Source organism: Chiloscyllium punctatum, chromosome 6 (assembly GCF_047496795.1).
Source record: "Chiloscyllium punctatum isolate Juve2018m chromosome 6, sChiPun1.3, whole genome shotgun sequence".
NCBI lineage: Eukaryota > Metazoa > Chordata > Chondrichthyes > Orectolobiformes > Hemiscylliidae > Chiloscyllium > Chiloscyllium punctatum.
In genome coordinates this window covers 3,842,313-3,859,008 of record NC_092744.1, presented here as the reverse complement: position 1 = coordinate 3,859,008, position 16,696 = coordinate 3,842,313, and the positions used below count along the sequence as shown (strand labels likewise).

At 42.3% G+C, this 16,696-nt stretch overlaps 1 protein-coding gene across 9 annotated transcripts in view; it reads right to left on the bottom strand.

Annotated features, from left to right (window-relative positions):
* agfg1a (ArfGAP with FG repeats 1a) overlaps window positions 1-16,696 on the bottom strand; it is a 93,155-nt gene that overhangs the window by 63,260 nt on the left and 13,199 nt on the right. For all 9 annotated transcript variants that reach the window (XM_072571903.1, XM_072571901.1, XM_072571902.1 and 6 more), the window contains one exon: window positions 3,461-3,576. In XM_072571903.1, the coding sequence (XP_072428004.1) occupies window positions 3,461-3,576 (116 nt within the window). The remainder of the gene's footprint in view (window positions 1-3,460; window positions 3,577-16,696) is intronic.

Sequence of the window (16,696 nt, the reverse complement as noted above, 5' to 3'; positions counted from 1 at the left end):
TGGTGTTGTCTGGGATGTGTTGTCAGTAAGATATGATTCCACATGAATGACTTTTGTCAGGCTGTGGCCTAAGTAGTCCGAAACAACGCGATATAGTCTGAGGGTAAGTGGTGGGCCATTTCAGATTGAGATGAGGACAAATACCTTCACTCCAAAGGTGGCGAACCTATAGAATTTTATCCCACAGAAAGTTGTGGATACCAGGTTACTGATTATTTAGGGGAAAAAAAAAGGTGTCAAGGTGTGTAGGGAGAGAATGGCTGTCTGGTGCTAAGATCAGCCACTATCGTGATAATGGCAGAGTAGGCTTCATGGGCTAATTAGCCTATTCCTGCTTCTAAGTTCTATGCTTCTATAATAAAAAGTACCAATGCCAGATTTATTTCATGCTTTGTGCAATCCTCATTCTTCAAATCAAGAGGGGAAGAAATTTTAATTTGGTATTCCTCGGAGTCCAGAAAACAGTGTTTTATTTTGGGTATATAATCAGGATTCCAGAGAGAGTACGAATGCGGAATGACTGGCAGCATTTATTTAGGATCTTCCAACAAGTTTCAAGAGTTATTAATTCATGGAACAAATTGTCACCTAGAGAAAACCTCTGTTGAAATGTTTAATAATTTTTTAAAAGAGACAAGCAGCTGACCGACCTTTACTGACAGAGGAGTATGAACTTTACAACAGGAGATGAAATTGTACTGGGTGTTCTGAAATGAGCCTCTATGGGCTGCATTTAAGTCTTACCATTTACTTTAAAACGGAAATGAGGAGACACTTCTTCAGCCAGAGAGTGATGAGCCTGTGGAATTCATTACCCCGGAACGCAGTGGAGGCTGGGACATTAAATGTCTTCAAGGCAGAAATTGATAAATTCTTGATCTTGCAATGATTAAGGGCTATGGGGTGAGTGCGGGTAAATGGCGTTGAAATGTCCATCAGCCATGACTGAATAGTGGAGTGGACTCGATGGGCAGAATGCTCGTACTTCCACTCCTATGTCTTATGGTCTTACTTCTGATATTCTAGAATCATACAATCCCTGTAGTGTGGAAAGAGAACATTTGGCCCTTTGAGTCTACACTGACCCTCCAAACAGCAATCCATCCAGACCCTTTCTCTGAAACTCCAACATGCAAACTCCAGAGTGTGTGTTACTGGAATCGAACCTGGACCCCTGGCACTGCGACAGCAGAGTCAATAATACCCTTACTGGCATAAAATTCACTAAAGAGGAGGAAAACAACAAAAACTGCCAATCCTAGATGTCACAGTAGAGCAAACAGCCAATGGGGAACTTCAAACCAGCATCTACAGAAAAACAACACATATGGACCAAATATCGAATTACAGAAGCAATCGTCCCAACACCCACAAACGAAGCTGGATCAGAACATTATTTCAATGAGCCAACACACACTGCAGCATAGAAGAGCTACACAGAGCAGAGGAAAAGAATGGGTACCCAATAAACATAGTCTGCTGATTTCTCAGTGACAAACCCAAACAAGCTGATGAAAAACATCCAGAAACCCTAGCCACTCTCCCCTACATCAAAGACATCTCGGAAATGACTGCCAGACTACTCAGACCCCTTGGCTTAATGTAGCCCACAAACCCACCAACACACTAAAACAGCAGCTAATGAACTTGAAAGACCCTATACAGACAATGAGCAAAACCAACGTCATTTACAAAATACCGTGCAAGGACTGTAATAAACACTACATTGGACAAACAGGCAGAAATCTAGCCACCAGGATACATGAACTCCAACTAGCTACAAAAAGACATGACCCTCTCTCACTAGTATCCTCACAGATGGATGAGGAAGGACACCACTTCGACTGGGACAACACTTCCATCCTAGGACAAGCCAAACAAAGACACGCATGAGAATTCCTAGAAGCATGGCATTCCAACCGGAACTCTATCAACAATCAAGTTAGATCCCATCTATCACCTCCTGAGAAAAGGAATAGGAAGTGACTTCACCACAGGAAATGACATCACCAACACAAACATATAAATAGAAAGCAGGAAGTTTCAGCAGTGCTTTGCCTGAGGCCCACTGAAGATGGTACCTAGTAGGGTAACGAAATGTCTGGAAATGAACCTTGCAGCTCAGCAAGCAAACCTACATCCACATCCTAAAATAGTTATGGAAAATTTATCAGCAAATGACCAAAGAAATTATTTTGGTTCCTTTGATATCCAAGATCATTTGTCATCTGTATTCAGCTGGCAGGGGTGCAAAAGCTGGATTAATGGTGCTGGAAGAGCACAGCAGTTCAGGCAGCATCCAACGAGCAGCGAAATCAATGTTTCGGGCAAAAGCCCTTCATCAGGAATGGGTGCAAAAGCAACAAGCCCACCCAAAAGGTAAGGACTATTCTGGATAATCTAACTGCACGTTTTGTTTCCTCCCTCTAATTCTTCCCTCAACTTCCAACATGCCAATTTTGGTTAAATGTAATCCTAAAGGTTTTTATTCCAGTTTTGAAAATGTACAAAAGACCAGCAGATAAACAGAAAGAATGTTAACCAATAAATGCTTTTGCATAACAATGATGATCACTTCTGTTATTCCTATTTAAGATTTTTAATTGAGCCTCTGTCAAACCTATTACAGTAATTAAAGTGGGATTATGACAAAGTGGTACCTGTGGAGATGTGCTGAAAGCCAAGGTACTTTTGGTCATCTGATTTGGATGTCCTAAAGTTAAAGGATTCTAGGTTAGAACCTTTGTGCTTTTGAAGTATTGAAAAAATAATATTTATATTCTAGTCATAACAGGTGCAGGACTCCTAAGAGCACTGCCATTGCACATTTCACGGACCAGGTCAGATTATTTCCTACATGCCAACAGTATTGGAAAGTTAACACTCCACGAAAAAAGCTTCCATTATTTGGGGACCCTCATGGAATTGTCCCTGGATAGAATAACATTATTTCAAAGCATGTCCACAGCTGGGCTACTACATGATATCAGATATTGTGTCTCTTAGCTCTCTTTCTTCCTTCCCTTCCAAATGCCAAACTCACCATGCTTCTCCATTCCCAAGGACTTCCCATGCTCTGAAGGACACTATTTTATATTCCCTCTTTCTCCAAAACATCTCCCTATGTACTTCTTGCTACCTTGCATTGTGCTTACAGGGCTAGAGCGCCCATGTAATAATACATGTACCTCACATTCCATTTATTTCCTCTCAGTATGATACATCAACTTTCATGTTATTCGTCCCGATTCGTTTCCCAGAATGATTAACAAAAAGCTCACTGCCTTGTGGCAATGACATAAGGTTCACAATCATTTCATGTTCTACTTATAGATTTTGAGCCAAAATCTGACAGCAGAGGAGCTTAATTTGTGCAACTACGTTGAATATCACAGGGGACTGACTAGCACATTTCAACATTTAACCAGGCCACATGAACAACCAGAGATTTAACATTTACCATCTCTTCTTCTCGTATTTTTCCTGCAGGAAATCTTTGACTTTCTGAGGATCTCTGAAATCTGGATAAATAGACGATCTTTCATCGTACAATCCCAGCCAAATCTGTTTACAGACCTGAATAATAAAATGCAAAAAATGGCATCCTGTTAAACATGCCAAGTGTACTAGTTTTAGGATTTAACTTTGCACTTTATTTACAGCAATTTTGCACATACGTATACACAGGATGCAGACCTCTAATTTCATGTGACCAATGCAATTAATATTTAAAAGTGCAGATTATGCATTCATTCACAGTGCCTTTTTTAAAAAGTATGTAATTTCAACAGTGTCTTAACAGCTATATCAACCTCAATCTCAATAAAAAGAATCAATGTATAACATTAAGGTGGATAGATGTGAGGGATATAAAGTAATCCAATTAAGGCAGATTCGGTGTACAACTAGTTACACCTCAGAAGCAAGCAAGAACCAAGCAAGGTAGAAGGTTGTCATCCTCCATCCAATTTAGAACAAGGTACCAAATAGACATTAATGTTTTACACCAATTTCAGAAAATTATAAAGGTTCTATGAACTCTTGGACATATACATCAAATGTACTTTGCTGTTAAAGGTACAGTGAATGTACAATATGTGGACTAGATTTAATACCCAAAGGAACATAGAAACTTAGAAAATAGCAGCAGCAGTAGGCCATTCAGCCCTATGAGCCTGCTCCACCATTCAATATGATCATGGCTGATCATCCAAATCAAGTGGCCCAATAACTTTATCTATCCCCTTGTAAAAAAAAGTCAATATTTTGACCTCATTGTTCACTGCTGTAGAGAACTTCACAGCTTCACCATTCTCCAGCTAAAGAGATTTCTCTTCATTGCCATCCTAAATGGCCTATCCCTCATCCTTAGACTGTGGCCTCTGATTCTGGACTCCTTGCTCATCGGGAACATCCTTCCTGCATTTACCTTGTTCGGTCCCATTAGAATTTTATAGGTTTCAATAAGGCTCTCCCTCTAAACTTCAGGCCTAATTGATTGACTTCCTCTTCATTTGCAAGTCCTGTCATCACAGGAATCAATCTGGTCAACCTCTGCTGCATTCCCTCCGTAGCCAGAACATCCTTTCTCAGATAAGGAGACCAAAACTGCACATAATACTTCGGGTGTGGTCTCAGCAAGGCCCTGAAAAACTGCAGTAAGACATCCCTGCCTTTTTCCTCCAATCCTCTCATTACAATGGCCAACATAGCACTTGCCTTCTTCACAGCCTGCTGCACCTGAATGCTTACTTTTAGTGACTGGTGTGCAAGGACATCCAGGTCTCATTGCACCTCCCACTTTCTCAAACGATCACCATTCAGATAATAATTTGCTTTCCTGTATTTGCTACCAATGTAGGTTCACCTCTCACTTATCCACATTTCACCTCATCTGCTATGCATCTGCCCACTCACTCAACTTGTCCAAATCACATTATAATATCGCTGCATCCTCCTCACAATTAATCAGCCCACCTAGCTTTGTATCGTCTGCAAATCTAGAGATATTACATTTCACTCCCGCATCTAAATAATTACCAAGTACTATTACCTGTAGTATCCCACACAACACTGGCTGCCACTTGGAAAAAGACCTGTTTCTTCCTACTCTTTGCTTCCTGTCTGCCAATATAGAGTCATAGTCATAAAGATGTACAGCATGGAAACAGACCCTTTGGTCCAACCTGTCCGTGCCGACCAGATACCCCAACCCAATCTAGTCCCACCTGCCAGCACCCGGCCCATATCCCTCCAAACCCTTCCTATTCATATACTCATCCAAATGCCTCTTAAATGTTGCAATTGTACCAGCCTTCACCACATCCTCTGGCAGCTCATTCCATACACGTACCACCCTCTGTGTGAAAATGTTGCCCCTTAGGTCTCTTTTATATCTTTCCCCTCTCACCCTAAACCTACGCCCTCTAGTTGTTCAGTACTGCCCCTAATCCCTGGCACTTGAATTTCTGAATGAATTAATAAATGTAATTGGCTATATATGTTTCGCTGCTCGTTGGATGCTGCCTGAACTGCTGTGCTCTTCCAGCACCACTAATCCAGTATATATGTTTCAGTCAGGGGTAAAGCCGCAATGTTTTGAAATTATGTTTTAATAAACAAACTTTTTCAATGAACAATTACATGACTTTGTGAAGGCATTAAAGAATTAGGCATGCGACACTTAAAGGATTGCACTGGGGTAGTTTGTAGGAACATGTGATTTAAGAGCAGGAGTAGGCCATTAAACTGCTCAAGGTAAAAACAATGACTGCAGATGCTGGAAGCCAGATTCTGGATTAGTGGTGCTGGAAGAGCACAGCAGTTCAGGCACCATCCGAGGAGCAGTAAAATCGATGTTTCGGACAAAAGCCCTTCATCAGGAATAAACTGCTCAAGTCGGTCTCACCATTCAATAAGATCAGATTGATTTGATTGTGGTATCAATGCTACTTTCCTGTCGATCCTCAAAACACTCAATTCCCTTATCTATCAGAAAGCACTTTGTACGTATATTTGGAATAGTTCACAATGAGAAGGGAAGGTTAAAATAGCTATGTAGTCTCTGGGAGTTTGGTACATCATGGAGGATTAAAGGTTTTACAAATATGCCAATTAACTTCATTAAGGCTGGTGCACTAGTCTGTTATGATTTGGATTGGTCTGTGGCCTATTAAGAAATGGATTTAATTTTGTGACTCCTGGCAGCCCTACTCAGCAAACGTCTGGTGTATGGAGCACGTATTTGAGTTCTGTAGGTATCTGGAAATAGACTTCAGATGTTATCTTTATTCATTCATGGGATGTAGGTGTTGCTGGCTAGGCATTTACTGTCCATCTCTAATTGCCTAGGAAGCAGTTAAGAGTCAACCACATTGCTGTGGGTCTGCAGTCATATGTAGGCCAGATCAGGTAAGGGCCAGCAGATTCCTTTCCTAAAGGACTTTAGTGAACCAGATAGTTTTTTTTCCCCAACAATTGGCAATGTTTCCTTAAACTCTGAATCCAGTAATAATCTGGAATTAAAATACTGCTTTGTACTATGAAAGGATTTGAACCAAACTCTCCAGAACATTAGCTGGGCCTCTGGATTAATGATCTTACGATAATACCATTCGGCCACTGCACCCCCTATTGATCATTTACTATTTCATGAGTTCCTTTCAGGGACTTCTATGTTCCGCTTTCGAATCAGTATGAGGTGGCGACAGTGTAGTGGTATTATCATTGGACTGTTAATCCAGAGATCCAGGCAATGTTCTGGAAATGTAAGCTTGAATCCTGCCATAGCAGATGGTGAAAGTTGAATTTAATAAAAAATTTGGAATTAAGAATCAAACAATGACTGTGAAGCCACTGCTGATTGTTGGAAAAAAATCATCTGATTTACAAATGTTGTTTAGGACAGAAGCTGCTATGCTTTCCTGGTCTAGCCTATATATGACTCCTGATCCACAGCAATGAGGTTGACGCTTAACAGTCCTCTGGAATCGGCAATAAATGCTGGCTCAGCCAATCATGCCCTCATCCTGTGAATGAATGAGAAAAAGAAATGAACTGAATATGCATTGTCCACCAACACAGCTGACTACTTATTTATGTGTACATTTAAACTCAAAGAAAGGAAATTATTTCATGAATTCAGTGTAAACTTAGAGGAGTACATCAAATTGGTCTTCACTGCACATGTTTTCCAGAGAACATTTACCACTCAATAAATGAAACCAGCTTGCTGTGCAGGATTAAACAGTATGTTTTAGTTTTTATGACATCTTGGACTGAAGTCTGGAACTAACAGGGGACAGGGTCATAATATAAGCAATTATCACTTTGACACAGAACCTTTAACATTCATCTATCAGGTTAGAATGGAAATTGTAGATTAGATATTGCCGGTAAGTGAACCAAGAAGCACAGGGATGGAATTCCAGTATATGCAAGGTAAAAACAATGACTGCAGATGCTGAAAACCAAATACTGGATTAGTGGTGCTGGAAGAGCACAGCAGTTCAGGCAGCATCCAACGAGCAGCGGAATCGACGTTTCGGGCAAAAGCCCTTCATCAGGAATAAAGGCAGTGAGCCCTCTCCATGCTTCAGGCTCACTGCCTTTATTCCTGATGAAGGGCTTTTGCCCGAAACGTCGATTTCGCTGCTCGTTGGATGCTGCCTGAACTGCTGTGCTCTTCCAGCACCACTAATCCAGTATTCCAGTATATGCAGCCTAGGCAACCAAAAATAAGTAGAGGTATAATTATGACTGGGAGGGGTACACAAGAGGCTGGAGTTAGAGGAGTTCAAGTATCTTGGAGGGTGATGGAGATGAACAATGTTACAGAGATAGGGAGAAGTCCAACCATGGAGGGATTTGCAAGGATGGAAGTTTAAAATAAAGGTGTTGCTTAACTAGTAGGTGATACAGGTCCACAAGCATTGGGTGATAGGTGAATGGAATTTGGTGCCAGTTAATACACAGCAGAGTTTTGAATGACCTCAAGATTACAGAGGCCAGGCAGGAGTGAATTACAATAATCGAGTCGAGAGCTAGTAAAGACATTATTTTGAACTGAACCTGCTGTATTCTGTTGCAGGTAGTAGCTACAACAGCTTGTTTTCCCACTTCTTTCAATTCCTTCTGGGTTTACTGGCGACAGCATTCTCACACGCAGGCCTAATATTTTCCATGCCATTTTTTGATCTGGAGGGAAACACTTTAGAGAGGTGTTTGCAAATGTTTATTGGGCAGAGAACACACAGTTTCAAAGAAAATAGTTGGTAGTGGATGCTTTTTTGAGCATGTCTAAAAAGTGAGGATTTGGCAAGGAGATGAAGACTTTATATTCAATTGAACAGTTATAATGTTACCTACCAGTTGCAGATCTCAGTACTGTATCAGTCTACACTGCACAGTAGTCTCAACTACTCTCTAGAATAGGAACCCACACATAACATTAAGTCTCGGGAGCTCTCCTCACAAAATAAGGATTGAGTATATATTTGATTAAGATACTTTTAAAACAAAGGAAAATAAATTTGTACTAAGCAAGGGGATGAAAGGTTATCAGAGCTAGATGGTAATGCAGAATTGAGGTTGTAGAAAATGCAGGACAAATCTAACCCAGCCAATGACTGCCCCATCAGTCTACTCTTGCTCATCAGTGAAATGAGGGAAGGTGTCATCAACAGTGGTACCAAGCAGTACCTGCTCAGCGACACCAGCTTGGGTTTCACCAGGGCCACTCAGCTGCTGACCTCATTACAGCCTTGGTTCAAACATGGACAAAAGAGCCGAATTCCAGAGGGGAAGGGAGAGTGACAGCCCTTAACATCAAAGATGCATTTGAAGTTTGGCATCAAAGAGTCTTGACAAAACTGGAATGAGTGGGAATCCGGGGGCAAACCCTCCACTGGTTGGAGTCATACCTAACACATAGTAAGATTGTTGGGTTTGTTAAAAGTCAGTCATCTCAGCTCCGGGACATCTCAGCAGGAGTTCCTCAGGGTAGTGTCCTAGGCCCTATCATCTGCAGCTGTCTCATCAATGATCATCACTCCATCACAATATCAGAAGTTGGTGGGGTGGATGGCCAGGGTCTTTTTCCCAGGGTGGGGGGGGTCCAAGACTGGAGGGGATGTTTGGATGGGTATGTGGGGGGGGGGGACGGTTTGGAGGGATGTGGGCCGGATGCTGGCAGATGGGACTGCATTGGGTTGGGATGTCTGATCGGCATGGATGGGATGGACCGAAGGGTCTTTTTCCGCGTTTTACATCTCTATGACTCTGAGTGTCTTGAAGGAAGAAAGAGAGGTGGAGAGGTTTGTGACAGGAATTCTGCAGCTTTTGACCTTGAAGCAGATGGCATCTTCACCAGAGACAGTGATTCAAATCAGGACTGTTAGGAAGGGCAGAACTGGATAAATGCAGTGGTCTTGCGGTTGTAACATCAGGTGCTCTGTAGGTGCTGCCAGACCTGCTTAGTTTCTCCAGCATTTTCAATGTTTGTTTCACATTTCCAGCAATACTTTGCTTCTGTCAGATTTTCTGCAACGTTGTTATCATATTTGTATGAGCAACTGGTTACATGTTCACACCACTTTAGAACATCTGCTTCCATCGTCCTAAAATTGTCTGACCCCCTTTCCTTGCTTTGTCCATTAATTATTGACATCCCCAACTTTCTTTTTTAATCTCGAGTGCATCCCCGGTCAGACTCACACATTCTATCTTCTGAAGAAGGTTCATAGCAGACTCTAAACATTAACCCTATTTTTATCCAAAGAGATGTTGCCAGACCTGCTCAGTTTCTCCAGCACTTTGTCTGTTGCAAAGAATCTGACTGAGCCTCAGACACTTGTTTGGGAGAGTAATACAGTCTGTAGCTAAGGAATAAAGTTTACGGCATGGTGGCTCAGTTGCACTGCTGCCTCATAAGGCCATGGACCTGGGTTCGATTCCAGTCCCAGGCGACTGTCTGTATGGAATTTGCACTTCTCCCTGTGTCCGCGTGGGTTTCCTCCCACAGTCCAAAGATGTGCAGGTCAGGTAAATTGGCCATGCTAAATTGCCCATTGTGTTCAGGGATGTGTAGGTTAGGTGCATTAGTCAGGGAAATGTAAAGTAATAGGGTAGCGGATTGGGTCTGGGTGGGATACTCTCTTGAGGGGTGGTATGGACTTGTTGGGCCAAATGGCTTGTTTCCACACAGGAGGGATTCTTGATTTTTAATTGGAGGAAATTTCCATAAGACCATATGACATAAGAGTTGAAGTAAGGCCATTCAGCCCATTGAGTCCACTCCGCCATTTAATCATGACTAATGCACATTTCAACTCCACTTACCTACACTCTCCCCGTAGCCTTTAATTCCTTGCGAGATCAAGAATTTATCAATCTCTGCCTTGAAGACATTTAACGTCCCGTCCTCCACTGCGCTCTGTGGCAATGAATTCCACAGACCCCCAATCTCTGGCTGAAGAAATATCTCATTTCCATTCTAAATTGATCCCCTCTAATTCTAAGGCTATGCCCATGGGTCCTAGTCTCCCGGCCTAACGGAAACAAATTCCCAGCATCCACCCTTTCTAAGCCATGCATTATCTTGTAAGTTTCTATTAGATCCCCCCTCAACCTTCTAAATTCTAATGAAAACAGTCCCAGGATCCTCAGTCGTTCATTGTATGTTAAGCCTACCATTCCAGGGATTGTTCGTGTGAATCTCTGCTGGACACGCTGCAGTGCCAGTATGTCCTTCCTGAGGTGTGGGGTCCAAAATTGGACACATTATTCTAAATGGGGCTTAACTAGAGATTCATAAAGTTTCAGAAGCACATTCCTGCTTTTATATTCCAATCCTTTTGAGATAACAACAATGTGGGATTGATTGTCAGCCAAGCTGGGTTCATTACACAGCAATTCAATGGTGATTTTTATGTGACTTGAATGAGGAAGTGGAAGGGTGGGTTCGTAAGTTTGGCAATGACACGAAGATTGGTGGAGTTGTGGATATTGTGGAGGGCTGCTGTAGGTTGCAACGAGACATTGACTGTATGCAGCGCTGGGCTGAGAAGTGACAGATGGTGTTCAACCTGGAAAAGTGTGAATGATTCATTTTGGAAGGTTGAATTTGAATGCAGATCACAGGGATAAAGGCAGGATTCTCGGCAGTGAGGAGGAACAGAGTGATCTTGGGATCCATGCCCCTCAAAGTTGCCACCCAAGCTAATAGGGTTGTTAAGAAGGCATATCGTGTGTTGACTTTCATTAGCAGGGGGATTGGGTTTAAGAGCCGTGAAGTTATGTTGCAGCTCTATAAAGTCCTGATTAGACCACACTTGAAATATTGTGTTCAGTTCTAGTTACCTCATTATAAGAAGGACGTGAAAACTTTAGAGACAGTGCAAAGGAGATTTACAGGACGCTGCTTGGACTGGACGACATGTCTTATGAAGACATGTGAGGTGCTGTATCTTGGAAAAGCAAATCTTAGCAGGACTCATACATTAATGGTAAGGTCCTAGGGAGTGTGCTGAACAAAGAGACCTTGGAATGCAGGTTCATCGGTCCTTGAAAGTAGAGTCGCAGGTAGATAGGATAGTGATGAAGGCGTTTTGATATGCTTTCCTTTATTGGTCAGATATTTAGTACAGGAGTTGGAGGTCATGTTGCGGCTGTACAGGACATTGGTTTGGCCACTGTTGGAATACTGCGTTCAAACCTGGTTTCCTTCCTATTGGAAGGATATTGTGAAACTTGAAAGGGTTCAGAAAAGATTTACAAGGATGTTGCCAGGGTTGGAGGATTTGAGCTATAGGGAGAAGTTGAATAGGCTAGCACTGTTTTCCCTGGAGCGTTGGAGGTTGGGGGTGACCTTATAGTGGTTTATAAAATCAGGAGGGGCATGGGTATGATAAATAGACAAAGTCTTTTCCCTGGGGTGGGGGAGTCCAGAACTAGAGGCCATAGGTTTATGGTGAGGGGGGAAAAGATATAAAAGAGACCGAAGGGGCAACTTTTTCATGCAGAGGGTGGTACGTGTATGGAATGAGCTGCCAAAGGAAGTGGTGGAGGCTGGTACAATTGCAATATTTAAGAGGCATTTGGATGGGTATATGAATAGGAAAGGTTTGGAGGGATATGGGCCGGGTGCTAGCAGGTGGGACTAGATTGGGTTGGGGTATCTGGTCGGCATGGACAGGTTGGACCGAAGGGTCTGTTTCCATGTTGTACATCTTTATGACTCTATGACTCTAAGAAAGGTTGAGGGAACTATCGCTTTTCTCATAGGAGCGAAGGAGGATGAGAGGTGACTTGACTGAGGTGTACAAGATGATGAAAGGCATAGATAGAGTGGATAGCCAGAGACTTTTTCCCAGGGCAGAAATGGCTATCATGAGGGGGCATGATTTTAAGGTGATTGGAGAAAGGTTTAGGGGAGATGTCAGAGGTAGGCTCTTTACACAGGAAGTGGGTGTGTGGAATGCACTGCCAGTGGTGGTAGTAGAGTCGGATACATTAAGGACATTTAAGCAACTCTTGGATGGGCTCATGGATGATAGTAAAATCTAGGGTATGTAGGTTAGTTTGACCCTCGAGTGGGATAACTGGCTGGTACAACATCGAGGGCTGAAGGGCCTGTACTGTGCTGTACTGTTCTATGTTCTATGTTCTAATAGTGATGCTTGCCAATAATTACACAATATTCAGTACCATTTGCGACTCCTCAGATACTGAAACAGTCCATGCCCAAGATTTGAACAATATCCAGGCTTGGGCTGACAAGTGATAAGTAACATTCACACCACACAAATGCCAAGCAATGACCATCACCAATAAGAGACCATTTAACCACTGTCCCTTTGCATTCAATGCTGTTACTCTCACTAAATCCTCCAGGCAACATCCAGGGGTTACAATTGACCAGAAACTCAACTGGACTCATCACATAAATATAGCGGCTACAAGAGCAGGTCAGAGGCTGGGAATACCGCAGCGAGTGACACATCTAACTCCCCAAAGCCTGTTCACCATCTATAAGGGACAAGTCAGGAGTGTGATGGAATACTTCGCACTTACCTGGAAATGGTGCAGCCCCAACAACAATGAAGAAGCCTGACACCATCCAGGTCATAGCAGCCCACTTGACAGGTACCACATCCACAAGCATCCATTCCCTCCACCACCAACATTCAGTAGCAATAGTGTGTACTATCTACAAGATGCATGGCAGAAAATCACGAAAGATCCTCAGACAGCACCTTCCAAACCCACAACCATTTCCATCTAAAAGGACAAGGGCAGCAGATATATGGGAATACCACCACCTTCAAGTTCCTCTCCAAGCCACTCACCATCCTGACTTGGAAATATACCACCGTTCCGTCATTGTTGCTGGGTCAAAATCCTGGACTTCCACTCTTAATGGTATTGTGGGTCAACCCACAGCAGATGGACTGCAGCGGTTCAAGAAGGCAGCTCACCACCACTTTCTCAAGGGTAACTAGGGATGGGCAATAAATGGTGGCCTGCTTGCGACACCCACGTCACAAAAAATGAATAAATGAAAAAAAGAATTAGATGGCCACGATCTTTTGGAATGGCAGAACAAACCCGAGGGGCTAAATGGCCCGCTCCTAGTTAGTTTGTTCAAAAACACAATTGATTGAGACAAAGTAAAACTCTCCTCATTGACTGGAGAGTCAAAAGCCAGAGGACTGTAATTTAAGGCAATTGAGAAAATGACCATGGCAACATGAAGCAAAAGATTGTCATGTCAAGAGTAGTAAGCATCTGGAAAGTGTTGCCTTAAAATGTGATGGAGGCAAATTCAATCAGCTTCAAAGTGAACTAAACAAGGACCCAAAGAGAGAGAATTTGCAGAACTACAGGATAGAGGCGAGAGTGGGGTGAGCAGAGTTACTCCTTCAGACCTTTTTCTCACAAAAACCCCTTGAAAGAATAAATATTTTGAGTCCTGCCTCTGCTTCACTGACCTCACTACTCTTCCTTAATATTTTAACAAAAACGATTTCAAGCATCTCCTTAAAATGATAAATGCAATTATAACTAAAGTATTAATAAAACAGGATTAATATTAAAGTGTTACACAAATAAGAAGTTATAATGACATAATGACTGGATGAATTAATACTGAAAACAACGGCATTAGAGCAGAGGTGCTTCCATAGCACACAAATATAGTATTGGTTAAGAACTACACTATTGCTTACTTATTGGAAATTCAAAAGTAAATGATATCAGATCCAACACACAAGACTTAACTGAGCTGAAGCTGAGTGGTACAAGGTCGTGAAGCATGAAGTGTTCCATGACGGGCTATGAAAAAACGATGGAATAATATACTCCAGGAATGAGCAAGGGCCTGTAGAACGTTGTGCATGCTACAATTCATCTTATTACATCTTTAAAAAATCCCAAAGAACAGACAGCCAAATTCCACCTTTATTTATATTACACATTTTCTTTACTGTCCCTTTCAAATTTTGTGGGCAAGGTTGGTACATGCTGAAAGCCATGTGCATCCCTTTCTAGTTCTGGCAATTTATCAAACTTGAAAATGCTACCTCTGTTCCTCCCTACAAATACACTGACCTGCTGTACTTCATGCTGTTGCCTCATTGCTAGATAAATCCTAAATCAGAACACCAAGTTTTACAATGTGAGATACACACAAGTTGCTGGAGATTTAAACTTCATAAGTCATCACACGACACCACTCTATTGACCATAAAGAAACCTTTTGAGGTTCTGGTGATCTGTGGCAACATCCCAGGCAAAAGATTAAGATATCAGGTTTTTGTTTGGCAGTGGAGGGGTTGGGAGAATTCCTCTTACTGAGAACTTACAGCAACATTCTTAAAATAATTGACGTTTCACTGGCTTTTATCTGTTCAACTGGCTAATTGCAAACACTGCACTGGTATTTCACTTACAGATAGAACATAGAACATAGAATAATACAGCACAGAACAGGCCCTTCGGCCCACGATGTTGTGCCGAACTTCTATCCTAGATTAAGCACCCATCCATGTACCTATCCAAATGCCGCTTAAAGGTTGCCAATGATTCTGACTCTACACTCCCACGGGCAGCGCATTCCATGCCCCCACCACTCTCTGGGTAAAGAACCCACCCCTGACATCTCCCCTATACCTTCCACCCTTCACCTTAAATTTATGTCCCCTTGTAACACTCTGTTGTACCCGGGGAAAAAGTTTCTGACTGTCTACTCTATCTATTCCTCTGATCATCTTATAAACCTCTATCAAGTCACCCCTCATCCTTCGCCGTTCCAACGAGAAAAGGCCGAGAACTCTCAACCTATCCTCGTACGACCTACTCTCCATTCCAGGCAACATCCTGGTAAATCTTCTCTGCACCCTCTCCAAAGCTTCCACATCTTTCCTAAAGTGAGGCGACCAGAACTGCACACAGTACTCCAACTGTGGCCTAACCAAAGTCCTGTACAGCTGCAACCAACTGTGGCCTAACCAAAGTCCTGTACAGCTGTACAGCTTGAGATTTCTACTTAAATAGACAACCAAGATAGAGTCATAGAGCTGCATAGCATGGAAACAGACCCTTTGATCCAACTCACCCATGTCAACCAGATATCCTAAATTAATATAGTCCCACTTGCCAGCATTTGGCCCATATCCCTCCAAACCCTTCCTATTCATATATCCATCCAGATGCCTTTTAAATGTAATTGTACCAGCCTCCACCACTTCTCCTGGCAGCTCATTCCATACACACTGCGTGAAAAAGTTGGCCCTTAGGACCCTTTTAAATCTTTCCCCTCTTACCTTAAACCTAAGACCTCGAGTTTTAGACTCCCCCAACCAGGGGAAAGGATATTGGCTTTTCACCCTACCCATGACCCTCATGATTTTATAAACCTCTAAAAGGTCACCCTTCAGCCTCCAATACACCGGGAAAAATAGCCCTTGATTATTTAGCCTCTCTCTGCAGTGCAAACCCTCAAACCCTGGCAACATCCTTGTAAATCTTTTCTGAATCCGTTCAAGTTTCACAACATCCTTCCTGTTGGAGGGAGACTAGAATTGCACACACTATTCCAAAAGTGGTCTAACCTATACAGCCACAACATGACCTCCCAACTCCTGTACTGAATGAACTGACCAATAAGGGCAAGCATACCAAATGCCTTCCTCGCTATCCTATCTACCCATGATTCCACTTTTAAGTAACTATGAACCTGCACTCCAAGATCTCTTTGTTCAGCAAAACTCCCCAGGACCTTACCATTAAGTATATAATTCCTGACTTGATTTGCCTTTCCGAAGTTGTATGTGTTACCAATTTATTACTAAGAATCCCTCTCAAAACATGCAAACAACATGTGAGGCACAACTGCAGGAAAGAGATATGGTCAAATTGCAACACTGCACCCAAGTGCTTGCGCTCACTTTTCAACGTTGGCAACTCTTAAAATGTCATTAGTAGTCATGTACAACAATTTTACCTAGGCAAAGAAAAAGGGCTTAGATGACAGCTAAAAAGCTCTAGGATGTTAAAATACCTATTATTCCAGTTAAATTCATCTGAACTTCAATTACAATAAGGAGAGATATGCTGTAATTAATATTTGATCCTCTCCAAGGCTCAGCAATTTCTAATACAAGGTTTTGAAAATGTTGGCCCTCAACCAGTAATGATT